Below are 27,717 nucleotides of genomic sequence, written 5' to 3' on the forward strand. Positions count from 1 at the left end.
GCAACAATAAGTTAAGATGGTGATGACAATGGTGGTAATAGTGATGACAAGAGGGGGACACTGGAACAAGAGAAAGAATGCAGGGCAAGAGGGAGACACTAGGGCAAGAGTGAGACACTAGGGTAAGAGGGAGTCCCTGGAACAAGAGGGAGAATGTAGGGTAAGACGGAGACACTAGAGAAAGAGGGAGACACTAGTGTAAGAGGGAGACACTGGAACAAGAGGAAGAATGTAGGGTAAGAGGGAGACACTAAGGTAAGAGTGAGACACTAGGGTAAGTGTGAGTTCCTGGAACAAGAGGGAGAATGTAGGGTAAGACGGAGACACTAGAGAAAGAGGGAGACACTAGGGTAAGAGGGAGACACTAGGGTAAGAGGGAGACACTAGGGCAAGAGGGAGACACTAGGGTAAGTGTGAGTCCCTGGAACAAGAGGGAGAATGTAGGGTAAGACGGAGACACTAGAGAAAGAGGAAGACACTAGGGTAAGAGGGAGACACTGGAACAAGAGGAAGAATGTAGGGTAAGAGGGAGACACTAAGGTAAGAGGGAGACACTAGAGAAAGAGGGAGACACTAAGGTAAGAAGGAGCCATGAGGGCAAGAGGTACTATGGCAGTTGGCATCACTGGAGCAAGCGTAAGAATGCAGGGCCAAAGGTTGTCTCATGCTCTGGAAGTTGTAGCTTAATCGCAGCTAAATGCCAAAGATTTCACTGTCCTACTTTCTATAAAGAGGCCCAAATCACTAACAAGTATGAGACCTGTTATCCAGAATGCTCGGAAACCTGGGGCTTTTTGGATATAGGATTTTTCCATAATTTGGATCGTCATACCTTAAGTCTACTAGAAAATCATGTAAACATTAAATAAACCCAATAGGCTGGTTCTGCTTCCAATAAGGATTAATTATCCCGTATCTTAGTTTGGATCACGTACAATGTACTGTTTTATTACAGAGAAAAAGGAAATCATTATTAAACATTTGGATTATTTGGAGTCTATGGGCATGGCCTTTCCATAATTCTGAGCTTTCTGGATAATGGGTTTCCGGATAACGGATCCCATACCTGTAAGTGACATTAACCCTGCATACTGCAATAAATACCAACTCCATCTTATAATATAAAAACAGCATTTTTTTAATACATACTTGGTGGCATGAGTCTTCACACTAAGCAGACTGGATATAAATACCCAAGAGGGATGAAATAATGGGAGTATAATTCTAGCACTGAGGACGCTTATTAACACTAAAGCAGGGGTGCAGAGACAAAGTTCCACCAGCCAGAGATCTCAGCAGAAACGAACTCAGGTCTCTGGAGCACTATCTATGCTGTATGGCATTTGCTGAGTGGCTGTGTTACACAGTGCCACTTTATTCTATTCTTTGCATAGGTCATTTAAAGTGAATAAATAGCAGCGAAAGCAATGCTTTCTCATTAAAAGGAGTTCTCCATCCAATTTTAAAGCAGTAAGTGCACCCACTGCTAGTTGTGACTACTGAAATAGCTTTATATATGCCAGCTAATGAACAGACCGGTGAAGAAAAATTCAAAGCATCATGGGAACTGGGGTCCTGGCTGGACGAGTCCTGCTACGTTTTAGTTTGCACTGTATAAGATCCTAACAGTGAATTTTAAGATAAATGTAGTCTTTTGGTATTCTTTAGCCTCTGGATAATAAAGGGATATAGAAATCAGTTTCCTCCATGTAATGGGCTTGTTCCACTGATTCCACCGAATTAACTTGCTTTATATAGTGAAGATGAAAGACAATATATAAAATAATGTACAATGAAAAGCTGGGATCCTGAAGAACAACACATCCTTCTTCTCGAAGATCAAAGAAACTTTCAATTGCATCGTGTGTTTGATTACAAGGTTAATACATGCCATAGAGTTCCATTATGTTTACATTAGCGCCAATAAAGCTTTATATATCCAGTGGTATTCCTTATTATGTAATGCAGGTTATACCAAGCCGTACTCACTTACTGTGCCTTGGGGAGCAGTAAATGGCTGCTGTTAAAACTATCCAGGGTAGTACAATTCCCATCACTCCCTGATAGCCTTTAGCTGTTGATGGCTCCTGAGTCATACTCACTAAACTCTAAATTCCTCTACTGTCTTAATCTCTTCCTCTACTGTCTCAATCTCTTCCTCTACTGTCTCTATCTTCTGCTATAGTCTTCATCTTCTGCTGCTGTCTCAATCTCTTCCTCTACTGTCTCAATCTCTTCCTCTACTCTCTCCATCTTCCTCTACCATTTCAATCTCTTTCTCTATCTTCCTCTGCCGTCTCAATCTCTTCCTCTACCATTTCAATCTGTTCCTCTACTGTCACAATCTCTTCCTCTACTGTTTCAATCTCTTCCTCTACTGGCTTCATCTCTTTCTCTACTGTCTCCATTTCTTCTGCTGCTGTCTATCTTCTGCTATAGTCTTCATCTTCTGCTACTGTCTCAATCTCTTTCTCTACTGTCTTCATCTTTTCCTCTACTGTCTCCATCTCTTTTGCTACTGTCTCCATCTTTTGCTACTGTCTCCATCTTCTGCTACTTCCTCTACTGTCTCCCATCTTCCTGTACTATCTTCCATCGCATTCGTCCTCTACTATATCCCATTTTCTTCTACTATCTCCCATCTTCCTCTACTGACTCCTATCTTCCCTTACTGTCTCCACCTTACCTGACTGTTACCATCTTGGCTTACTCTTAGCTTATCGCCCTACTGTCACCACCTTGCCTCAGAAGCTCAGAAGGGCCAACATAGAACCTAAGCTGTGCAGAAAGATGTAGATATGAATGAGCAATAGGTTGTACCTGGTGGATGTATCTTTTTTCAGCTTTAACTATAATGTTGCTATGTATGTTACAGAAGTACAAAGGAGAGTCTCACCTGTATGTGTTGGTTTCTGGAACTCTCCACATCTGCACACCTTTAAGCACTCCAGTTCCTATCTCTACACTGAAGTTCTTGTAGGTGTCATCACAGAGCTTCTGGCTTGGTCCATAGGGTCCAGTGGCCCCACAAGTTGTAAAATGCCAATAACCTACAAATCAAAACAGGGTGACGAACTGCCATTAATTGCAAAATATAAAATCATTGCCCATTTAAAGTATGAATGGTGATATCTGCTGTGAAACTGCCAAGGTTAAGATGTTAATATGGCATAACAAGGTGTCGACTTTACCTGCAGACAACAAGCAGAACTTCAAAAATTCTCGTTTTTCTCGTTTGTATTTGCCAAAAGTCTTTTTTTAGACAAAAACAGCTTTTGACACAAGCAGATGAAGACAGTAGGGCAAGAAGGGGGCAGAGGACAGGATGGATATAAGTGGGGCAAGACTGGCACAGTAGGGCAAGATGTAGAGTCCTGCATTGGGTTGGGTTTCTGGCAAAAAAGTCTAGATACCCAACAAAGGTGGGGTTTGAGCCCTCCCACCCTCCCTTGTGGTTCTGCCAATTTTTTTCACAAAGATTTGGCGCCGGAGAGACGTCAATTGCAAATGTAACATCACTTCAGGTTTCATGTGTCCCCCGGGTTGGATGTTTAGTTGGTCTGTTGCGGGTTGGGGAACGGGAACATGCGGGTGAAATTGCGAGTTGTGAAAAATGAACATGCGAAGGACTCTAGCAAGATGGAGAGAGTATGTCAGGCAGGCAACTGATGGAGACAGCAAGTCTCAGCAAGATGGAGAGAGAAGAAAAATGTGAAGAAGGAAGTAGTGGAAGGGTACAGACAGTAGCGTAGGATGGAGACAGTAGCGTAGGAAAGAGACAGTAGTGTAGGATGGAGACAGTAGCGTAGGAAAGAGACAGTCATGTAGGATGGACAGTAATGCAAGATATAGACAACAGAGCATGATGGAGACAGTATGGTAGGATAGGAACATCTGGCCATGATGCAGGCAGTATGGTGAGAAAGAGAGTAGGCAAAGGGTTAGACAGAAAGATAATATAGTATAGCAGTAGGGAAAGATGAATATCACAGGACAAGATGGAGGCAGTGGGACAAGAGAGTATCAGCAGGCCAAGATTGAGACAGCAGGATTACACAGAGACTGTAAGGCAAGATATTTTTAGGATGACAGAATGGAGACAACATAAACAGATGACCAAAATACAATATCAGTGTATCCCAACCCAAGAGCAAACCACAGTTGATAATAATCCCGACACCCACAGGCAACAAAAAGCTGATTATTTACACAGTTCAGACATTTGCTGATTGAATTTCAGTGATCTGGGGGCACCACTAACATGCATTGCCCACTTAGGAATAACAAAAAGCAATAGAAATCAATGATGAATTCTTAATAAAGTTTCAAAGTTGCTTTCAAAAAAACTCAAAATTTATGGATACAGTTCAACCCAACAATTTTTTGTGTTTTTTCGATTTTTTTTCTTATAGAGTGAATTAAACATTGAAAATACAAACCATCACATAAAAAGAGAATGGCATTAATTATGTTAGAATGTTAATAAGAGAAACACACGGTCAATAGATTTTATTAGCTGCTTATGCATTCATTATTCATTCACTGTGCTTTAACAATAAATGTCTGGATGTGGTTGATCTCCGGCCAACTCAAAGCAATGTTACATATATACTCTAGAAACACATTATACTAAGGGCAGAGGAAGGGGCCCTGACAGCTGTAACTCCCAGCATCCTCAGGAAGCCTTTGACTATACAGGTTGGGAGTGGATTCTGGGGATCAAGAAGGACAAAATGGTTTGGGAAGACACAAGTAACAAAAAAGGGAGGATAAGAAACAGAAAAAGAAAGGAGAAGTTCAGTTGGCAAAGTGAAGTGAGAATCAGAGAGTGAGTGACCTCAGTATTCATGCAGATATTACCAGCGCTTAATAAAGCCTTCAGCATAACACTTGGGGGGTTATGTAATAAAAGGCATAAAAAGTTTGCCCAGGAGCAGTAACCCATAGCAACCAATCAGACATTAGCATTTACTGGTCACCCTATTGGTTGCTATCGGTCACTGCTCCTGGGCAAACTTAGTGCCTTTAATTCCATATGGGGGTTTGTGGTCTGTTCTGCTCTTTCTAGTTCTATTTTGGTTTCACTGAGCAAACTCTAATACAGAATTAATGTTACATCATTTTATATGGGGGTAGAGGTCCCAGTAAATGGGGTTAAGCCCCTGGGATACTGAAAGAAATCCTGGTGGGCAGCATCATCTTGGCTTTGCATTGGTGGAGTAGGAGGCACCAGAAGTGGGGGACAAGGGGTGGCCCAGTGCAGCAGGAGGGAGGGGTGGTATTGGTGCGGTGCACCCCAAGAGTCTACAGTCTGACACTGGTTTGGCTTGTTCATGGCTAGAAGCAATGTGAGTGGCTTTAGAAGACCACCTCCACCAAATTTGACAGTATGTAGCAGGTGGAATGTGGTGCGGAGTTCTTCTTCCACCATGCAAAGCGCTTTTTGTTATGACCAAATAACTCAAATTTTGTCTCCAAAATGACTGTGGCTTGTCTAAATGAGCTTTTGGATACAACAAGCGACTGTGTTTGTGGTGTGAGTGCAGAAAGGGCTTCTTTTTCATCCCCCTGCCATACAGATGTTCTTTGTGCAAATTGCGCTGAATTGACGATGTACAGATGCACCATCTGCAACAAGATGTTCTTGCAGGTCTTTGGGGGTGATCTTTGGGTTGTCAGTAACCATTCTCACAATCCTCCTCATATGCCGCTCCTGTATTTTTCTTGGCCTGTCAGACCTGGGTTTTACAGCAACTGTGCCTGTGGCCTTCCATTTCCTGATTACATTCCTTACAGCTGAAACTGACAGTTTAAACCTCTGAGATAGCTTTGTGTAGCCTCCCCCTAAACCATGATACTGAACAATCTTTGTGTTCAGATCTTTTGAGAGTTGCTTTGAGGATCCCCTGCTGTCACTCTTCAGAGGAGAGTCAAACAGAAGCACAACTTGCAATTGGTCACCTTAAATACCTTTTCTCATGATTGGACACACCTGCCTATGAAGTTCAAGGCTTAACGAGCTAATCCAACCAATTTGGTGTTGCCAGTAATCAGTATTGAGCCGTTACATGCATTCAAATTAGCAAAACTACAACATTTTTGCACAGCCAGTTTTTCACATTTGATTTAATCTCATAGAACTGAATACTGCTTCACTAAAAGTTCATAAAACACCCCAGTGCTCAGATGTTCCTGGGAAATGAAAGACATACCACTGTTATATTTTTTGTTGAAAGTGGTGCAATCATTATGCAGGCTGAGAGGGGTTACCAAACTTTTTTATATGACTGTATATATGCAATATTACAATATAAACACATTAGATTGTAAGCTCCATTGGTGCAGGGATATCGATGAACAATCTCTTTTAAAGTCCTAGATAAGTAAAGGATTATAAATAGAATATCTGTCTATTATCTGTATCTGTCCCTCCCCGTATCTCACCCCACGTGGCTGTGCCCTTGGGTAAAGCAAGTAACATGGGTACAGAGCACCATGATAGCGTAGGAGCTTATAGTCTAGCGGAAGGGGCTGCGGCAGGCTTATAAATAGTGCCTTTGGATTTTAGCCTTTCGTTCCAAACTGATCAATTAGCTTCACAGCAGGGCCTCTGATTGCAAAGGGGAGACAATTACACAACGAGGCAGTTGGACAATATCTCACAAGTGAAGCCCAAAAAGAGACAGAAGATGTGACACTCTGTTAATTGGCAAATAATTTAAGGCTCATATCTATCCTTTGGCTCCTGATCTCAGGCTTAATGGGAAAGGCTCATTAGCAATACCAGGCATATAAAAACCCTGATATGTCTGCCCTGGAAAATCATCTTCTCTTTTAGACAATGGGGGAAAAGAGCATTTTGCTTACGCTTTATAACCTTCCATGTGCCAGATACACTGAGGAACAGGAGCAGTCATTTCTCTTTCATCATTTAACCCTTTTGGTGTCACTGCCATAGGATCTACATTGTCAGCTTAAAATAGGTTTCTTGGTTGATGTGGACACTAACCCTAGCAACTGATTACATTTCATATTTCAGGCAAAAAAGGCAGAACGTAAAGGCAAAGTGTATAAAATGTAAAACAAATGATGCAATAAAGACCCATTATACCATTGCGCTTGTTACTTTTAGCTACAGAGCACAGAGAGTTTTTGGGTGAACTCCCAAGCATGCTTGTCTCCAGGGTGTGTGTCATTGAGCTGTGTCCTGGGATGGGTGATACAAGCTGTACACGTGGAATTAGAGAGCTAAACAAGCGCTGGCGGAGTCCGTGCCAATCCACTGGGCCTATTTATCCCACATCGGGAAGTGAGCGCTCAATATTGATACAGATATTACCGGCAGTTAATAGCCGCGGGGAGACTTCAGCTTCACACTCAATAGTCTGCCCTGTTTCTTCTGATTTTATTTTGCCTTTAATTGACAAACTAGAGAATCAATGTGGCTTTAGGGTTTGTCTGAGATACAGGACATTAAAGCATTGAAGCAATTAGCAGGACGGAAGATCAGCCCATCACCGAGTAGCAACTGAAATATGGGGGGGATGAAGTTGGTCAATGTAGGGAAAGATGGTGGTTTAGGGGATCCCTTTCCCAGATTAGAGGCTGAAGTTGCAAAGAGAACCTTTTCCTTAATCCTTAGCAACCAACCATCATGGTAAATTAAATTGAGTCTAGGAGATGTCTGGTTGCCATGGGTTATTACAGTGCTGCGATTCATGATGTAAATGATGATGATGTAAATCAGCCAGCATCATAGAGATCAGAACACACCTGACCCCCCCATCTGTATTTTATATGCTTGGAGCCACTATCTGACCCACAACTTCATCTGTGTAAGGAGCACCCGCCTGCACTCCTTCCTTCTTCAGCGCCGCCGGCAAGATAGCGGTTCCCAGAGTATACAGATGGCACGTCATGATGTTCTCACGCCAATGCGTCAAATCGTGCAGGCGTCAATGCGCAACATCAGTGCATAAGATGTGACATCATCACTCTCGTTTTGGCGTGAAAATTAAAAAGACACCAGAGCTCTACAGCCTTTGCCCGATTATAGGTTCTAATCTGTGTGTTCCTGGGTGCACCATATTACTAATTCTATTGATTCCTGATCTTGACCTCGGCCTGTTTCACCATTTAATGAACTCCTGCTGCCTGAACTGACCCTTTGCCTGGACAAGACTACGCTGAACTTCTCCACCCCTTGTATATAGTGATGGGCGAATTTATTCGCCAGGCGCAAATTCGCGGCGAATTCGTGCGTTTCGCCACCAGCGAATAAATTCGTGAAACGCCCGCGAAAATTGGCGGCAAAAATTCGCTGGCGTCAAAAAAAAATTTTCAGAAAAAACGGGCGCCGGCGTGGAAAAACTGGCGCCGGCGTCGAAAAACTGGCGCCGGCGCCGTTTCGCTAATTTTTCGCCGTTTTGCGAATTTCGCTAATTTTTCGGCGAAGCAAAACGGCGCAAATTCGCCCATCACTACTTGTATACCTCAAATTGTGTTTGGTGCCTGCTACTTCCTCCTAGGTCTGTAATTCCCAACCGGAGCCTTTGGGCCCTGACAATCTACAACCCAACCCTCTGGCCATACCAGAAGTGACATCATGTACTGCAAGTGACATCATCATGTACTGCAAGTGACATCATCGTGTATTGCAAATGACATCATCATGTACTGCAAGTGACATCAACTGAGAGCTGGGTAAGGTGGTAAGTAAGACAGAGAAGCCAAACTTGGGACCCCTGATTATCCACCCTCAGACCTGCACACAAATACTCACTCCGCTATTTGAACACTTGCATTTATTTCAGATTCTGACCCACTGCAGGACTCTGCCTGAGATCCTCGGTATGAAGCACTAAAAAGAATCCTTTATTTCCCACTTTGTGATACCAAAGGCAGAAATCAGCGTTTCCCCAAGGGATTCACTCTCACCTTAAATCTGTGCCAAGAACCTGTAGTTTATTAATCCTTGCAGCCACAGACAGGTACAAGGGTCTCTGTGATCAATAGAGATTTGTCCGTGAAGTTTTATCAAGTAGAAACCAGTCAGCACTTTCACTTCCAATACTGTGACCAAAAATACATTTGCTTAGCAATATATCTGTGAGTAACAAAACCTGTACAGGGGCACCTCTGCCTTGGGAGGGGGGTCCAAAAAGACTGCCATGGTCTCAGTGCAGGTTGGAGCCCCACTGAGCTGAATCTGAACAATGGATAAGTTAGGGGACAGTATGTACCGCAGGAAAAAATGGAGACAGTAGAACACAATGGAAACCATAGAGCAAATGGCTCAAAGAAAAAGAGAGTTTGAGGATAAAGAAAGGTGGAAACAGAAGGACAAGTTGGTGACAGTGGGACACAGTGTTGACAGTTGGATAAAACAGAGACCGTAGGGAATATGGCTACAAGAGGGCAACATGGACTCAGTAAGACAACATAAAAAGTTGTGGGACAACAACAGTTTAAAGTCACATGATGGCTATCCTACTTCATCTAAGAATGTGTCCTCACATATTTATTCAGGCCAGGGCCTCACCACTCTCTATACTGATTCTTGTATAGAACTATCCACAGGTTCAGACGTGGTTCTGCTAACATCCCCTCTAAACATGGAACACGTAGGCCTTACCTGCACTGCTGGAGTGGAGACCTGAGCTCACATCTTCTTCCTGCTCCTCTGGTTCTGTCTCGTTCAGCTTTTGGTTGCTGCTCTCCATTAGGAGGTTGCTTGAAAGGTAAGAGACAGTTGGCAAGGGCAGCTCTCCATGACCTGTAGAAATGAATTGCCATATTAATAGCAAGGCAGGAGTTATGGAGCTGAGCCTCCTCGCCATGATGCATACAGTAGTGATCTATGAACAGCACAAAGGCTTTAACTCACTATCACAGGGATTAGACCATTTGTGTTCCATTAGAACTTGGCAGCAGCAGATGAGGGCAATCGAAGTCTAACAAGCTGGCCCATTAATAGCCGGGTGCTGGGGAGGTCAGCACTCGTGGTTTGGATCACAGTTGTACATGAACGTCTATAGTGAGTCTATCAGGGTTTGCACAGTTAATCTGCGCTTCCTCCTCTGCATTATTAACACTTCCCTCAGGTCTGGCCCCATCTGATGTCCACCCACTGCTTCATTACATGCTGGAAGTCTCTCCAGACAAGGCCCTCTCCTACCATATACTATATACTGTATATATCACATTTATGCACAATTATTGCACCTGGGGGTCCCATAAGATGGGTAATAGATAACAGGGCTTTCCCATTCTGATGCCTGCAGGCAACTGGGCAGTACCACAGCCAAGAAGACTCTTTGGGTCAACTCTGACCGATAACAGCTTCAATTCAGCAACAATTAGTTCTGCAAGTGCTTCAAATTCGTTATGTATTATTCAGGATTTTTGCACTTGGCCTGCCTAATGTTAAGGTATCAGCAATAATTAAGGCACTTGGTCCATTTCCTTAGGAACAGGGGATTGGACAGAGGGGGAGTAATGTCAGGGGCCCCATCCCATTGGTGTGAAAGATACGTCAGTCCCTCAAAATTTGCCAATCAGGGTTAGACACAAACTTGTTAGAATGGCCCACCCAGGGTCGCCATTAGAAATCATAGGGCCTCGTACAACAAAATTTTTGGGGCCCCCCTGGGCACCGCCCACCCAGGCCCCACCCCAGATCCCGCCCACTCCACACCACAGTTAAAAGACCACACAGTCATCAGCACTAAAAAAGGTACCCGCCCACACACACAAGTTATAAAAAGCTATTGATGGTCAGGGCCCCTTTATAAAAACAAAACGGTGGTGCCGGGGCCCCCCATACATTTTTTTAAAGAAATTGTTGGTCAGGGCCCCCTTCAAGTTAAAAAAAAACATTGGCGCCAGGTCCCCCATAAAAAATTTTTTTCAAAGACATTGGTGCCAGGGCCCCCCTTACAAGTTAAAAAATTTGGGGCCCCAAAGAATATTTTTTTAAAAAAACCTTGGTGCCAGGGCCTCCTTACAAGTTAAAAAAATTGGGGCCCAAGTATATTTTTTTTTAAAAAACCTTGGCACCAGGGCCTCCCTTACAAGTTTAAAAAATTGGGGCCCCAAGAATATTTTTTAAAAAAAACCTTGGCGCCAGTGTCCCCTTACAAGTTAAAATAATTGGGGCACCAAGAATATTTTTTTTAAAAAAAATTGGTGGCAGGGGCCTATAGAGTATAAAAGTAAAGAATTGGTGGCCAGAGGATTAAAAAAAAAACCCACATTGGTGTCAGTAGAATTGAACTCTTGGTTTCAGGGCTTCAATTATAGCTGTTTTCGTAACTTCGTGTCTTTCCGCCGCTGACTTCTGGCCAGTAAAGGATCTGCATTAGATTGTTTTCAGAATATAGCACTTTCAGGCAGTTTCCATTAGGATCACTGGGTGGGTAGAAATCATCAATATGCCTTCAGCCCCATGGGCAAATGGGTATTTGTTCATCTTAAAGAAGAACTGAATTTGATTCCAGCTTTGGAATATTTTGGGTTTAAACCACTGTCCTGCACTGCTGGCAACATACAGCACTGCATCCGTTTTCCAATCCCATTACATGTAATAATAAACATGCTGCAATATATTGTATTTACTCACTTGTTAGGTAACAGCCCAGGCTCAGTGACACATTGTCAAAAGCAATAATTGAATCAGAATCCTTGGACCACGACGTATGGATCTCAAGCCAAAACCTGTGGGAATGAAAACTTTAGTCCATCATTCATCATCATTGTCTCTGTCCCTATATATTAGGTACCTATCTAGTGCTACCAATCCCTATTTCTGTAGGGAAATGAGAGAGAGCAGACAGTAACCCTTCCAACACTTTCCTCTTGTCTCTATATATTAGGTACCTATCTAGTGCTACCAATCCCTATTTCTGTAGGAAATGAGAGAGAGCAGACAGTAACCCTTCCAACACTTTCCACTTGTCTCTATATATTAGGTACCTATCTAGTGCTACCAATCCCTATTTCTGTAGGGAAATGAGAGTAGAGCAGACAGTAACCCTTCCAACACTTTCCTCTTGTCTCTATATATTAGGTACCTATCTAGTGCTACCAATCCCTATTTCTGTAGGAAATGAGAGAGAGCAGACAGTATCCCTTCCAACACTTTCCTCTTGTCTCTATATATTAGGTACCTATCTAGTGTTACCAATCCCTATTTCTGTAGGAAATGAGAGAGAGCAGACAGTAACCCTTCCAACACTTTCCTCTTGTCTCTATATATTAGGTACCTATCTAGTGCGATCAATCCCTATTTCTGTAGGGAAATGAGAGCAGAGCAGACAGTAACCCTTCCAACACTTTCCTCTTGTCTCTGTCCCTATATATTAGGTTTATATCTAGTGCTACCAATCCCTATTTCCTTATAAGTGTAGGCAAAGGAGGCACGCGCATATCGCACAGTGGTGGACAGGGCAGCCATCAGGAGGGGACAGGGGGGAGAGTTGTAGGGGTCCCTGAGGGTAATGGGTACTTTCTTGATTAGCCGGGCCCCCATGCTTTCTGAGAGCTGCGGACTTCGGGAAGGCAGGGCGGGAGCACAAGGGGAGGCATCTTCTGTCCATTACTTCCCCTTATTGGTCACTAAATTTAAGTCCCGGTTGAGCTGCTCAGGGATTGGATAGCTGAGGTTTGAACTTCTCCTCCAGCTCATCCAATCACCATGCAGCTTTACCAGGACTTGACAATCTGTGACCAATAAGGGAAGAAAATGCTGTCACTGGAAGAAGATGCAGCCACCTGTGCTCCCCTCCTCCCTTCTGTAGTTGGCAGCTCACTGACAGCAGGTGGGCCACACTAATGAAGTAAGTGTAACATGGCAGGGCCCCCTAAAGGTAACCCTTTGTGGTCCCTGTTGTGTGGTGGGGCCCTGGGCACCAATTTTTTATTAAACTTCTGGGGGGGGGGGCAAGTTGTTTACATGGACGTTTAAGGAGGGCCCTGGCCACCAGTTTTCTTATAACGTGGGGGGGCCTGGCCACCAATTTTTTTTAATGGGGGGCCCTGACCACAAATGTTTTTTTAATGGGGGGCCCTGACCACCAATGTTTTTTTATTAACATGTGGGAACCATAGCAACCAATGTTTTTTTTTTTTTTTAGTGTGTGGTGGGGGTGGACCTGTGGGGTAGGGAGGGCGGACCTGTAGGTGGGGCTTGTGGTGGGCGTAGCCCAGGGAGCCCAGGATTTTTTTTTGTATGGGGCCCTGCGATTTCTGATGGCGTCCCTGGTGGTGGAGGTGCTGGTCACCTACCTCTTCTGCTTACCTTTCCCTAGTTTCATGCTTGCTGAATCTGCTCACATGCTTGTGTGTAGGGGGCTGGGTGTGCACGCCATGGGAAAAGGGGGGTGTATCAAAAAGGGCAATTAGGAAATGAGAGCAGAGCAGGCAGTAACCCATCCAACACTTTCCAATTTTCCAACCTCTATTTTTGGATTCATTGGGAAACAGAGCGACTTACCTCTCCATAACATCCTTAAGATAGAGAACAATGTGCTGCCAGACTCCCAAACCTTCCCCGTTTTGGAAACTCCAGAGAGGCCGGGTCCGTGTCTTCCCAGTTTTATTGTCAACAAGCAGCACAGAGATGTTCCCCAGCAGAAATCCCTTCAGCAGGAATGACATCCGAAGCTGAACACAAGGAAAAAGAGAAACACTCACTGGTTGGTCATCCAACTCCCTGGTGTCACTGGCACTGCACATGCTCAGAGAGCTCACGGTTGCCACTGGAAAACGTAATTCTAAACAATATAAATTCCATAGCACATATTCGCTGGTTATGTGTCAATGTAATTGCTACTGAAAGCAGAATCTGTATGGCTATGTTACTATGTATATATACTATAATCTGCTGTTTCGGACAATGTCAGAAAGAAAGAAAGTCAAGTGATTACGGCTCCTGCTACATTGTTATTGCAGTCACAAGCAGAGAACAGACACATAAAATCAATTGCAATTTTATTTAAACGAATAAAAACGACATTGTATTTCATAAGTCAAAAAACCTTTTGTTGGATGCAGTTGCCCTTTAAAGGAGTGCCTGTGTGATTGGAATGAGAGGCCACAGATACACAGACGCAGCACATCTGGGATAATGAGTTCTGGACGGAGCAGCAGATCGAGCTGAAGCAGCAAATCTGACTTTTTCTGACCTTGAAGCCAAAGCGGCTTTTCCTTTCCTGCACTTTGCTTTCTAATGGGATCAAAGGAAAATGGGGTGCTGGCAGGGTCCCCTGTGATTAGGGGAGGCGTAGAGGCAGTAAATGGCATATAATAACATGGCAGAGCAATTACTAGTATCAGGCACATATTCCGTGGCGCAGTATAGCAGAACATTGTCAGGGGAAAGGGTTAGGGACAGGAGAACATTCATTCTATCTGCAGCCAATCATTTTTTCTGCCTGATGCGTTCTATGCCGCTGAAGGGGCAGTGACTTATGGAAAAATGACACTCAGCAGGTGGGGGATCACTTAGCAAATCAGGGCAAATCAGAGCTTGGCATTCAGCTGTCAGGGGATGCTGGGAGTTGCAGTTAGATCACCTGCAAGGCTGGAAGTTGTACATCCCTAATTATATTATTCCTCTCTCAGGTGGCCCTCAGGAAATGCCAGGGGCCAAACTCAGCTCTGCATTTAAACCTCCTTTTCAGCTTCCTTGTTTTCCTCATTCCTGGCCTGGCTGGTACATCATCTGAATTATAATATAATGTTTCCAAAACCAGACTAATATAAACATAAAGGCCAACTGCAAGGTTGCTACTTTGACCAAAGTAAGTGGCACCTCCCTTTAACTCAATGAGTTTGCATGGTGCAGTCTTTAGATAAAGAAAAATGAAAGTTTTTTATGGGTGAAAGTGAGGTTTGTGCTGTCCCTATGATCCAATCAGAAGCTTCCCCCGAGTCGACCATTAAAAATGACCTTTCTTTAAAAATATCTGGCTTCCGTGTGTGACAGGCACATAACCAGCTCTCACAATCTTGTCTTTTGTCTTCACTAGGACTGTGTTTATGCTGTGAGATCACAGTCAACAAACTCAGCCTTTATGCAGAGGAGCTTGCAATCAACTGAAGTACAGAAATTTAAAGGGACAGGTCACATAGAAACTAAGGCCTGCACCTACTTAACTTTGCTGTCTGGAAACTGCTAATCTCCTGCCCAAAGCTAATTGCCCAACATCCTCCCAAATGTGCAGCACAATAAGCACAGCTGCAATTATTACAGTATCTGCTGGGAAGGAAAGTGTCCGGCTTTTGTCACAGAACCCCTCAGTGACTTCTTATCTCCTTAATATTTATAGTAGGGGGTACATTATCCCTTATAATACATGAGTGATACTCAGAGTTCCCTGTATAACTCAGCCTGCAGCCTTGTGCCTTTATATGGTCACAGAACAACCCCTCAGTGACTTCTTATCTCCTTAATATTTATAGTAGGGGGTACATTATCCCTTATAATACATGAGTGATACTCAGAGTTCCCTGTATAACTCAGCCTGCAGCCTTGTGCCTTTATATGGTCACAGAACCCCTCAGTGACTTCTAATATCCTTATCATTTACAGTAGGGGGTACATTATCCCTTATAATACATGAGTGATACTCAGAGTTCCCTGAATAACTCAGCCTGCAGCCTTGTGCCTTTATATGGTCACAGAACAACCCCTCAGTGACTTCTAATATCCTTATCATTTACAGTAGGGGGTACATTATCCCTTATAATACATGAGTGATACTCAGAGTTCCCTGTATAACTCAGCCTGCAGCCTTGTGCCTTTATATGGTCACAGAACAACCCCTCAGTGACGTCTAATATCCTTATCATTTACAGTAGGGGGTACATTATCCCTTATAATACATGAGTGATACTGAGAGTTCCCTGTATAACTCAGCCTGCAGCTTTGTGCCTTTATATATAGTTGATAACAGTGGGTACATGATTCCATCTCTATATACACACACATATATTTAGAATAATACATTTTCTGTTTTATGTTTTGGTTTATTCCCTGCTCTCCTTTCAGTGCTATTACACCTTTCTAAGAACTTTATGATTATCATTGGCCCCATTTCCCCACTCGCTCATTCATTCTGATCCTGCTGAACAAACCCAATTAACACTTCCCCAGTAAGTGCCCAGGGAGAGAGCTAAGAGGAATCGCCCCCAATCAGGGAGACAGTGAGAGAGAGAAATGAGAGTCAAATGGGATTTGCAGCCACACATTCCCCCCCCCCCTTCCCCGGGGAAATTCACTTTAGGAAACAAGCTCGTTCTTCTCCTGCAAACATTTAATTACAGATCAGAACCATTATCCTTAGAATTTACAGGCGGTTGCACTTGTGGGCCGAGAGTATTGGGAGGAACAAGAAACCCATTTGAGGGGACGGTGGGGGGCGCTTCCCTGTGGGAAAGAATCATTACGGGAAGAGTGAGAAATTGTCATCTATAAATGATTCATAAGCCACTTGTGTTTGATATGGGAGCAAATTGGCACTGTGTTTAGTTGTCAAGCTCAGCCGCATTTGTGACTCCGAGGGGTCAGCTCTGCTCAGGGGGCAATTGTTTTGTGCTTGGCTCTAATTTGCGCTTCAGCAGAGAGGTGACCCCACGAGCAGAGACGGGTCTGGGCGCAGGACGGGTCACAGAAGAGACACTTGCCTCACATGAGGAGTTCTTGAGGGGCACGGGGAACAACACACTGCTCAGGACGACCCTCTCAGCAGTTTTGGAGTTGCTGACGTTCAGGTACAGCACGGAGCCTGCACAACAGAGAAATAAATTCATGTGTCATTACCGAGGTGCACTGTCTGTTACCCCTTTGATACGCAGCAAGGGTACCTGCCCGTGTTTGTATATATGTCTTTTCCTGCAAAAAGGGTGAAAATAATGAAGAGCAGCAGTAGGTAGGGTAACATCTATTATTTCTTCTGACTGCTGTAGCTTTGGGTTTATACAGCAGCACTATGACGTGGGCTTAAACTGTCAACCTGTACTAAGCACAATTCAGCAGGAACAGTCCCCTAAGTTTGCTCATAGTCTGTACAGAGAGATCCCATAAAACTATGGCAGCATAGGTATTCCCCTGTACTAAGCACAATTAAGACAGGAACAGCCCCTAAGTTTTCTAACAGCCTATACACAGAGATACCATAAAACTATAGCAGCATAGGTATTCCCTGTACTAAGCACAATTCAGCAGGAACAGACCCCTTACCTAGAAGGATTCACTTTGTGTAGCACATTTCTATTCAACTTTCACATGTCTTACAGGAGGGAACAGGATCTCTGTCCCCTTCATCGAATTTATTGACTCGGCCGGTAATTTACAATGAATTGTTCAGGTTGAGCTGAATTCTCTCTCTTTTATCCTGAGAGCTGTAGGGCACAACACAAAAGATTCACCTTGATCCCAGCCTGTCTGCCACCCCCGGGAGAACCAGCCCAGGAATCTGTAATCACAGCAAATGTAATCCCGGCCTGAAAAAGCCAAATTAACTATTGAACCTCCAGATACAATTAGTCCTTCTACTGGGGCTATACACATATATAACTGTATATACATATTTAAGTATTAGTCATTATTCTACTAAATACTTATTCATTGTTTTAACAGATTCTGCATTTGGCCACTAGGAGGCAGCTGTGCCTGAAAATGTCACTGAAAGCAGTTTCTCAAGACAATCACAGACATCAATCACAGTGGGTCTGAAACTGTACCTGCCTTGTCTATTCAGACGCTCCCCATCTCACTCAATCTCCACCTAGGCCAAACATCATGATTCATCCCATCTGGGTGTGCAGGTGACATCTGTCTGTACATACACTGTAATACCTTGCAGCCTATATCTCCATAGACTTAATAGGTCTGAACAGGAACGGCCCCTAAGTTGCTCATAGTCTGTACGGAGAGATCTCATAAAACTATGGCAGCATAGGTATTCCCTGTACTAAGCACAATTCAGCAGGAACAGCCCCCTAAGTTTGCTCATAGTCTGTACAGAGAGATCCCATAAAACTATGGCAGCATAGGTATTCCCCTGTATTAAGAAAAATTCAGCAGAAACAGCCCCTAAATTTGCTCATAGTCTGTACAGAGAGATCCCATAAAACTATGGCAGCATAGGTATTCCCTGTACTAAGCACAATTCAGCAGGAACAGTCCCTAGGTTTGCTCATAGTCTGTACAGAGAGATCCCATAAAACTATGGCAGCATAGGTATTCCCCTGTACTAAGCACAATTCAGCAGGAACAGTCCCTAGGTTTGCTCATAGTCTGTACAGAGAGATCCCATAAAACTATGGCAGCATAGGTATTCCCCTGTACTAAGCACAATTCAGCAGGAACAGTCCCCTAAGTTTGCTCATAGTCTGTACAGAGAGATCCCATAAAACTATGGCAGCATAGGTATTCCCCTGTACTAAGCACAATTCAGCAGGAACAGCCCCCTAAGTTTGCTCATAGTCTGTACAGAGAGATCCCATAAAACTATGGTAGCATAGGTATTCCCCTGTACTAAGCACAATTCAGCAGGAACAGTCCCCTAAGTTTGCTCATAGTCTGTACAGAGAGATCCCATAAAACTATGGTAGCATAGGTATTCCCCTGTACTAAGCACAATTCAGCAGGAACAGCCCCCTAAGTTTGCTCATAGTCTGTACAGAGAGATCCCATAAAACTATGGCAGCATAGGTATTCCCCTATATTAAGAAAAATTCAGCAGGAACAGCCCCCTAAGTTTGCTCATGGCCTATAAACAGAAATACCATAAAACTATGGCAGCATAGGTATTCCCCTGTACTAAGCACAATTCAGCAGGAACAGTCCCTATATATTATAGCTCATGTTTCATTCTGACAAATCTGATAAATTGAAGGCACCGGCCACTACTCACCCATGACCTGGTTTGCCTCCACTACTGATGTGACTTTCTGAGCTTCCCCCATTAATAATGAAGAGTTCCTCATTGGATTGCAGGGATAAAGCCTGACATTTGGGCAGGTAACATACAGTCGGCTCCAGACAAGGGGTCTGACGAGCTTATGGTTTATGTCGCTTTGGGGCACAATTCCAGTATTTGCTTATAAATACCCAATAACTGTCTGTGCTGTGAACACTGTCCCTTTGAAATTCCAAATTACATTTTGACATTGACTGATTGAACGGTAATATAAAATCCTTCTGAATATCCACTTACCTGGCGACTTCCCTATGGTCCCAATTTGCCACCGAGGATGAAAATGGTTCAGCGCCCATCCGCAACTGCCCTCCTCAAACATGCAATAAAATCCAGGGGGCAGATTTCCTGCGGAGCAAAATACAGGAAAGGAATTAATTTGCAATTAGCTGGGAATAAGGGTCATTCCATTCAATGCTTCATTGATAGCACTAGCTCGTTACCTATTCACCTATATAAGCACAGAAACATGGGAAGATGCTGAAACGGTTTCTGCTCTGCTCTCATTTCATTTCTCATTTGGTAGCACTAGATAGGTACCTAATTTATAGGGATTTTTATTATGAAAATACACTTACATTAATTCATCAAAACATAACATAACACCCTCCTGCCCACAGAGTCCATCCCTCTGTCCATAGGCAACGGTCCAAAGAAAAACCCTCCAACCCACCAATTCACAAAGCCAAACTTGTAACGTCTTGTTTTTGTCCATATGGCCTTTATACCACCCCAAAACACAAAAACAATAGCCAGTCCTCGTACTCCAGGCTGGGCAATGTTACCACCTGGTAACAATGTTACCTCTTTTGTTCTTATTTGCAGTTCTGATCAGCTTTTGTTGTGCCACAATTTCTGCCTCTTTCTTCTTTTTGTCATTATAGACTTGTGTCAGCTGATTAATGATAGTTGGAATATCCTCAGGACAGGGCACCGGCGGGCTCTCTGCAGTAGGGGATTTGGGGGGCTGTTACCACAAGAGCTGCAGATGCACCTGAGGCAGAAGCTGATTCAGAGGAAAACTGAGATTCATCATCAGATATGTCAGTGTTACAGGCAGTATCAGGTGCAGATTTGGCAGCTACAGGGTTAATTGCTGGACTGGGTGCAGGTGTGTCGTTACCTGCTGAATCCTGAGGTTTAGTCTCCCCAGTAAGAGAAAGCTCAGCAGCAGCAACAACAATGATCTTTCCAGTTTGACTCACAGCTGCAGCTTTTCCCTTCCCAAATGAACTTTCCCTTGCTGCACAGACATCATGGGGAGTTTCTGGCACAACATGGAATAGTCTGACTGTCAGGGGATGCTGGGAAACCTGGATCATCTTGCACTTTATTCACAGGTGAGTCACACACAGGTTTAACCCCTACATTGTCATCACATTCAGTGGGGGGAATTGCCTACCAGAAGCAGGGCTTACAGGGGATACCTGGATCATCTTGCAGTTTATTTACAGGTGAGTGAGACACAGTTTTAACCCAAGTGTTTCCATCAGACTCAGTGGGAGTCATTTGGCTGCCAGATGCAAGGCTTACAGGGGATGCTGGGAAATGTAGTTTACTCACAGGTGATTGTGACACTTGCCTTTTCACTTCACATTCCCTTCTCCCCTCAGTGCAGTGACATCAGGTAAAACACCCACAGAGGCAGAACGCTGGTGTTTAGCATTATTAGAAGAAGATTTATTACTCACAGTTTTTGCACCAGATCTTAAAGTGCGAGTTTTCTCCTTCTCCTCAGCTGCCCCAGGGGTCAGATCAGCTGCACCTCTTTGTCTCTGCCTTGTCCTCTCACTCCTCCTCACTTCTGCACCGTCACCTCCAGCTTCAGGCTTTGTGCTCCCCTTGCTTCTCCCCTCTGAGTTCTGCCAGGCAGGTTGCAGGGCCTGGGGCTCCATGTTGTTCTCACCTGCCTGGGCTTCTACTGCACCACAATGTCTGTGGGATCCAGCTGGGGACTCCTCCATACTCACTGCCTGGGAAGCTCCCCGAGCAGCTGACAGTTGTTCCACAGATCCAAACTCTGAGATTTTAGAGCTTGAATCAGGCTGCAAACTTTCCTCCAGGCTAGGCCCTAAAGCCTGGGCCTGGAGTACTGAAGCTGGCTCCACAGAGCCACAAAATCCTGGGCTTCTGCTGGCCATGCAGAGAGATCAGATAATACACCTGCTCTCTCTCATTTCCTACAGAAATAGGGATTGGTAGTACTAGATAGGTACCTAATATACTGTATAGGGATAGAGCAAGAGGTAAATGTTGGAAATCTCATGATTTGGCCAAGAATGTGGACCATACACTACTTTCCCTGAGATGATGCTGTTGTTAGAAAATTAAGGAAATGTAACTTTCCCTTCCTACTGCTCATGGCTGTCACACTGTGGTTCTGGGGGCCGAGAGGGATGAGCAGAGATGGCTTCTCAGCATGGACGCAGCACTTTAGATCACTGTCGGAATCATTTCAATTTGAAGAAGGTCACTTCCCTGAAACTTCTCTCTTTGCTAATGAATTGCAGTTTGAAAAGCTACATTTTAGCTGCAGTCAGATCATGATCAATATTTCTAAATGATCAGACATTTTTGAAAGAGAGGAAGGACAAGGCTCCCCGCTGTGTCACTTTTGGATAAAAGAAGAAAGTCCTCTATCTGTCTCAATTTAAATGCAAAGAAAGGGAAATATCTCCTTTTCCAGAGCTATCAACCAAACCAATGTCATAAGAGAGATTATGATCCGTTATTGTTTTTTTGAGGCTTGGAGGGGATCATTATACCCGACCAGGCCTAGGAGAAAAGGTTTCTAGTGCAGTGCCAGAGTGGTAAGACGCTCACATGAGTGCACCCGAAGAAAGGGGAGAGGGATGAAGAAGGGAAGGGGGCCTGTATAAAATATGGCATTTCTATCTATATTCATTTTTAGAGTTTAGTTGTTAGGGATTAGACTCACAGTAAGGGTTCACATTCATCCCAGATGAGTTCTGTTGGTTTGATGTCAGGGATCTGTGCAGTCAGGTTCTTCCCATCTCAGCAAAGCCATTTTGTATGACCCTGGCTTTGTGAATATGGGGGGCACAAAGGCTGAGGGTCAGGGCTGGCAGCAAATAATCAAGTCCATATAAAGAGGCCAATGGTTAAGGGTGGGTGGCAGACAACACAATTCCAGAAAATAAGCCAAAGAGCAAACCGGGGAGTCAGAAATAGATAATGGGGAACAAGGACAGGGAAGGAACAGGATTTACAGGAAGGGGAACTCAGAATCAGAACCCGAACAGGATCAGGACCAGAACAGGATCTCAGGAACAGGAACAAGGTCTCAGGAACACAAGTCTTAGCCAATGATCCAGCACCAGAAAGTCGATGAAGCTTTAATAGACTTTTAAAGAGCTATTGCCCACAGCTGGACAGTAGACATTGGCCAGGGAATAGTGACTGGGAAGAAGAGTCACAGATGATATTCGATCAGGGTCAGACTGAAACCACACTGTCTCCTGCGGCTCAAACAGGAGGAGCAGTAGTCAGTATAAACAGGTCCCTGGTTTGAAACCAGGCAGTTCCTGATTGTTCTAATTCTGACACTGGTACACTGCAGTGAGCGTTCTGATGGCACAAATGTTTGGGCTGAACTTTTTTCCAGAGCAGACCTGCTAGAATTGTAAAAGAGACCACCAAGATTTGAGAGAAAGAGAAAGGAGGAGTGATACTTGTCTATAAGCAGTAAAGCTACCAAATTTGTTATACCCAGGCCCGGATTTGTGGAAAGGCCACCAAGGCCCTGGCCTAGGGTGGCAGGATTTTAGGGGGCTGCATGCTGCCCAACCACACCCACACTGGTTCAAAAACACTGGGGATGCGCAGGAGATACAATCATTTTTTACATTTTCCATACGCCAATCCCCATTGCCCTGGTCCCAATGATGAAAATTTGCAACAAAAAGGGGAGGGGACAGGGGTGACAAATGGCAGTGGGCCTTGGGCTGCCTGCTATGTAAATCCGGCCCTGGTTACACCAAATGAGTTGCTGGAGGTGCAATGTACATTTGGGATGGGTTGGGGGGGTATGGATTTATAGTCTAGTACATAGTTGAATACAAATGAAAGTAAAATGACATTTCTCACTATTTTATAATTTCCTTTCCGCCTCTATTAAAGCTTCTTAATGTGAAACTGGCGTCTCTATACAAAGAGTTATTTGCCTTTTTATCAGGGGAAGAGATAATGAGGAGAGCGTGGGGTAATTGTCGGTGTGATTGCGTTACAGACGCTGTTCCATGTGCCGCAGAGGCCGACTCAGTGGCAGCTCCAATTCTCGGCAATTTACAAGGAAATGTTTTAATAAGAAATGGGCGGCACTGCAGGAGAGGCTTTAGATGTCGGGATTTTGGCCCAGGCCTGCAGAGATAAAATACAGCCTGTACATGGCGGAGATCTGTCCTGCCCTGATTGTGTGTATGGTTTAACCAAATAAATGTTTTAATAGGGGAAAAAAAAAATCTCGGTTTGGAATCTGCATTTCATTCATGTGTATTACATAAGATTGTTTATTTAGTAAAGCAAGTGCAAAGTACAAAAGCACCAAACGGATGCAAAATTTCCATGTTCTGTACCCACAATGCAACTCCTTGAAGTGGACACGAAGCATAGAGTAGACTGACAGACACCACATGTGCAATTAGCTTTACTGGTACCTATGGCTTTAGTCAATTGTTCTGAATAATATAGACTGCCTAGAGGGCCACCATGGGAGGGGGTAAAAGCTTCGACTCGGGCCACTGGTAAGGCACTGCCACATGGGTAGTCTCAGTAATGAGCAGGGGGTGGCACTCTGCTAAACTTTCCTCGACTGTCCAATCCACAGCCCTGTTTGGACGGTCATATTCTGGATAAAATGTGGTCATGTCAGCTTCTCTGCCTTTTGGCTAAGATAAAGTATGTATCTTTTCAGTAGGTGGGTGTCTCTAAGCTAAGAGATGTATGGAAGAATCCCCCCACTGATGGAGGATAGAGAACCACTTGATCCTCTGGCCAAGGGCCAGCTAGTTCATGAAGCTTGAGTTACTACCTCCCTGGTGCCTTACTTCACATGTTTTCCCTTTGCGAGCATGAGTGCACCCTCACTTTAGGATTTTGACACTTTGCTCTTAAGCCACCGGCCTTTTGGCTGAGGGTAAGACAGTTTTTTTCCAGACGATTTCCTTTTTAGCACTTTTTAATGGATTAGTTGCAATACCTCTGAGTCTGCACTTATCTAGGCAGGAGATTTACTGCCATTAAGCTCCTTCTCCCACTCAACCCAGACCAGTGAAGGTGTAATCGGTATTAGGACCTACTTGGAGGTCTGTTGGTTCTGGAACCCTTGAAACTCTTCTGACCAGAGGAAGATGAATAAAGGGGCTCCCCTAGCCTTGAGGTAAAGAAAGACCCTTGTGGGGATCCACCCTAGCCCTCTGGCCAGATGACTTAGAGTTTTGGGGATTTTTATTTTTTTGCAAAATTAAGTCCACTTTCACCCTTGCACTTCGTGCCAGAAGGAGATTATATCTCGACAAGACTTGGAAAAAAAAGGGAAGGGTGTGGTCAGTCACTCTAATAACAATGGCTTCCTAGGCAAGGTGAAACAGAAACGCCTTCATAGAATCTTTGGGAAAACACAGGAGGCAAATGGATTTGAGTAATCCTAAAAATGTTTTCCCTCTCCTCCCATCAGCTCAGCGAGCCCACTTGCTTTAACTATAACATACTGCTTATGTATTATTAAAATAATAAGGGTATTTGTGGATGGTGAAGCTTTAATTTCAAGAGCAAGATTTACACTGTTCGACAGACATCTAAGAAGAATGGCAGCTATACGTTTCTGCTTCAGGCACCCAAACATTTACGGTGGTTATATCGGCTGACTTCCCCTTTATTGCAAATGGGGCAAAGCCTCAGACTCATTCCCTTAATGTTAAACAGTGGGTCACAAATTCTTCTTTTTTCCTCGTTGCTGCTTTAAATGCGCCTCCTAATAGAATCCCCGCTCGTGGCATTTCCTTAGATGATGCTGTCTGTATGAAGTATATTTATTGTTTACCACGGGGCTCTAGCGCCTGGCATTTCCATTGGAGGGTATCTGACCCTGTACCAGACTTGATTCTTTTATAGAAAGTTGACATTTATAATTATAAGCATGGCTAACCCCGGTAATTTCAGGCTACGGAACCTCTTGGGTGCTCTGCAGGTGAAAGGAGAGATCGGCTGAGCATGACAACTATTAATATTGACACACAGTCCCATATTTACACAGCATATTCCTAATTCTCTACTTACAGAAGCTGAAATATATGTATTTACCTTCAAGGAATTTGCTTATATGGCTGTTTATACAATGTTGTCAAGGCCAGGTGATTAACAGACCTGGAAATGAACTGAATTCTACTACCGTATATACTCGAGTATAAGCTGAGTTTTTCAGCCCCCCTGAAAAACTCTACCTCGGCTTATACACGGGTCAAGCGCAAAAACGGTCGCCAGCGTCTAAGAATAGTCGCTGGTGCCTAAGAATAGTCGCCGGCATCCAAGAATAGTCGCTGGCGTCCAAGAATAGTCTCCAAGAATATTCGCCGGCGAATGGTCGCTGGCATCCAAAAACGAGACGCCGGCACCTCCAATGGGAGCAGAAACCCTCAATTTTTTGATTGAAACTTACCAGAAGCTGCTGCATTTCTCACCCTAGGCTTATACTCGAGTCAATAAGCTTTCCCAGTTTTTGGAGGTAAAATTAGGTACCTCAGCTTATACTCGGGACGGCTTATACTCGAGTATATGTGGTACATTGTGTAAAAGTCAGAACCAGAGAAAAGAACGGGACAGTCAGATCCTGCCAGGGCCGGAACTAGGTGGGGGTAGAAGAGGCATGTGAGATGGGTGCAACGGTGGGGGGTGCTGGACATATACCACTTCAGTTGTTTGGTCCTGTTGTGTGCACATGTGCGGGGGCGGGATGTGTGAGGCATGAACACGCATGTTGGGAGCACACGTTTGGATAGGAAACGGGTGTAGTATGGAGGTCAGTTGCCTTGGGCACCCTAAAGATTATGCCCAGCCCTGGATGCTGTTTATGATAGCGCTAATATTTACACATAACTAGTGATGGGCGAATTTCTCCCGAGAAATTCACGAAACGCGAAAATTCTGACGCCAACGTTAAAGTCAATGGGCTTTCAGATAGTGTTGACGCGCATAAGTTTTGACGCAAGCAACTTTTCCGACGCGCTTCCGAATTTTTTTTTATACCGAATTTTCTCGGGAGTTTCACAAATGTATTCGCCGTCAGCGAACACAAAAAATTTGCCCCACACTATACATAACATTATATGGAAAGAACGTGCATTTTCTTTTATAACACAACAACAATATTTTGGTGAAGTTCCCCCTAGGAATTCATTTAAAAGGTGTCTTCAAAACATCCCAGGCTAGAGGAGAGTGTTGGCATTTATGGGGCACACAACGGAGTATGGTAAGGACTGTGATTTCAGATTTCAAAATACCCCACTTCACCCCTATTGCTGCTGTGGAAGGGTGTTTGTTGGCATTTATGGGGCATTCGTTGCAAGTGGCACCTGGTCAGGGAGACCTTAGTATGTCATGTTTATACTATTTGTGTGGATCTTATTTCATACATTTATGTGTTTTATAGGTTGAGCGCTTCCCTTTACTTTCCTAGGGCTCAGTCTCCTTATATTTTTCACTCTAAGGGGCAGATTCACTAAAGGGCGAATTGTTGCCAGCAACCGCTTCGCACACATCGCACCACTTCAACAGGCGTTAATTCGCTACTAGTGACAAATTTATTCACCAGGACCCTATTTGCAGCGAATTTTCACGTTTCGCCACCGGCGAATAAATTTCCGCGAAAATTGGCTCACTCCTATAGTAAATCGCTACAATCACTTGGGGGTGCCTAACGTTTGGCACCCCCAAGTCTCTCCAGCCTTTCCTTCTCATTTAAAGCCTCCATTTTGTGTTAGGAGCTGTGTACCATGCCTACGGTAATGACTGCTGCCCCTGTATGTCGCTACAATCACTTGGGGATGCCTAACGTTTGGCACCCCCAAGTGTTTCCAGCCTTTCTTTCTCCTTGAAAGCCTCCATTTTGTGTTAGGAGCCATGTACCATGCCAATTACTGTTGCCCCTGTATGGCACACACTATCTCTTCACTGATGGATATACATAGCTAGACTGAGGCACCATAAATATGTGTAATGTGTGTGTACAAGAGACTTCAACCCATTCTCCATTGCTGACAAACTGCCTTGGCTTAGACTTGTGAAATGTACCAGTTTTCTTTAACCCACTCACCCTAGGCTTATACTCGAGTCAATACATTTTCCCAGTTTTCGTAGGTAAAATTAGGTACCTCGGCTTATACTCGGGTCGGCTTATACTCGAGTATATACGGTACCCAAAAAAAGTTTGTTAGGGCTTTTGCAGCCAATCACGTTGAAAAAAGGAAAAGTCGCCATAGTTTTTGAACTTTGATGCATTTTCGGCACACAGGATAGGATGTAAGTGACGGAAGATTGAGGAAGATCTGGCTACTTTAAAAGACAAGGAAAGTCTAAAATAGAATAAGGCTAGAAATGCTGTATTTTGTATACTAAATATAAACATGAATTTACTGCACCACAAGCCTAATCAAACAAATAATTTATGCTTTCAAAGTTGGCCACAGGGGGTCACCATCTTGTAACTTTGTTATACATC

The 27,717-nt window shown here is 44.0% G+C and overlaps 1 protein-coding gene across 4 annotated transcripts in view; it reads right to left on the bottom strand.

The window, feature by feature from the left end:
* The window catches only part of LOC108717382 (ALK tyrosine kinase receptor), a 142,445-nt gene that overhangs the window by 35,391 nt on the left and 79,337 nt on the right, over positions 1–27,717 (bottom strand). For 2 of the 4 annotated variants that reach the window (XM_041564217.1, XM_041564216.1), the window contains 6 exons: positions 19,224–19,331; positions 16,687–16,787; positions 13,493–13,662; positions 11,621–11,715; positions 9,635–9,775; positions 2,897–3,050 (listed from right to left, as the gene is read on the bottom strand). In XM_041564217.1, coding sequence (XP_041420151.1) covers positions 2,897–3,050; positions 9,635–9,775; positions 11,621–11,715; positions 13,493–13,662; positions 16,687–16,787; positions 19,224–19,331 — 769 coding nt within the window. Of the gene's footprint in view, positions 1–2,896; positions 3,051–9,634; positions 9,776–11,620; positions 11,716–13,492; positions 13,663–16,686; positions 16,788–19,223; positions 19,332–19,787; positions 20,251–20,674; positions 20,897–27,717 lie in introns of those variants that run through there. The other 2 variants (XM_041564218.1, XM_041564219.1) reach the window with 2 other exon arrangements.

Source organism: Xenopus laevis, chromosome 5S, assembly GCF_017654675.1.
Source record: "Xenopus laevis strain J_2021 chromosome 5S, Xenopus_laevis_v10.1, whole genome shotgun sequence".
Lineage (NCBI taxonomy): Eukaryota > Metazoa > Chordata > Amphibia > Anura > Pipidae > Xenopus > Xenopus laevis.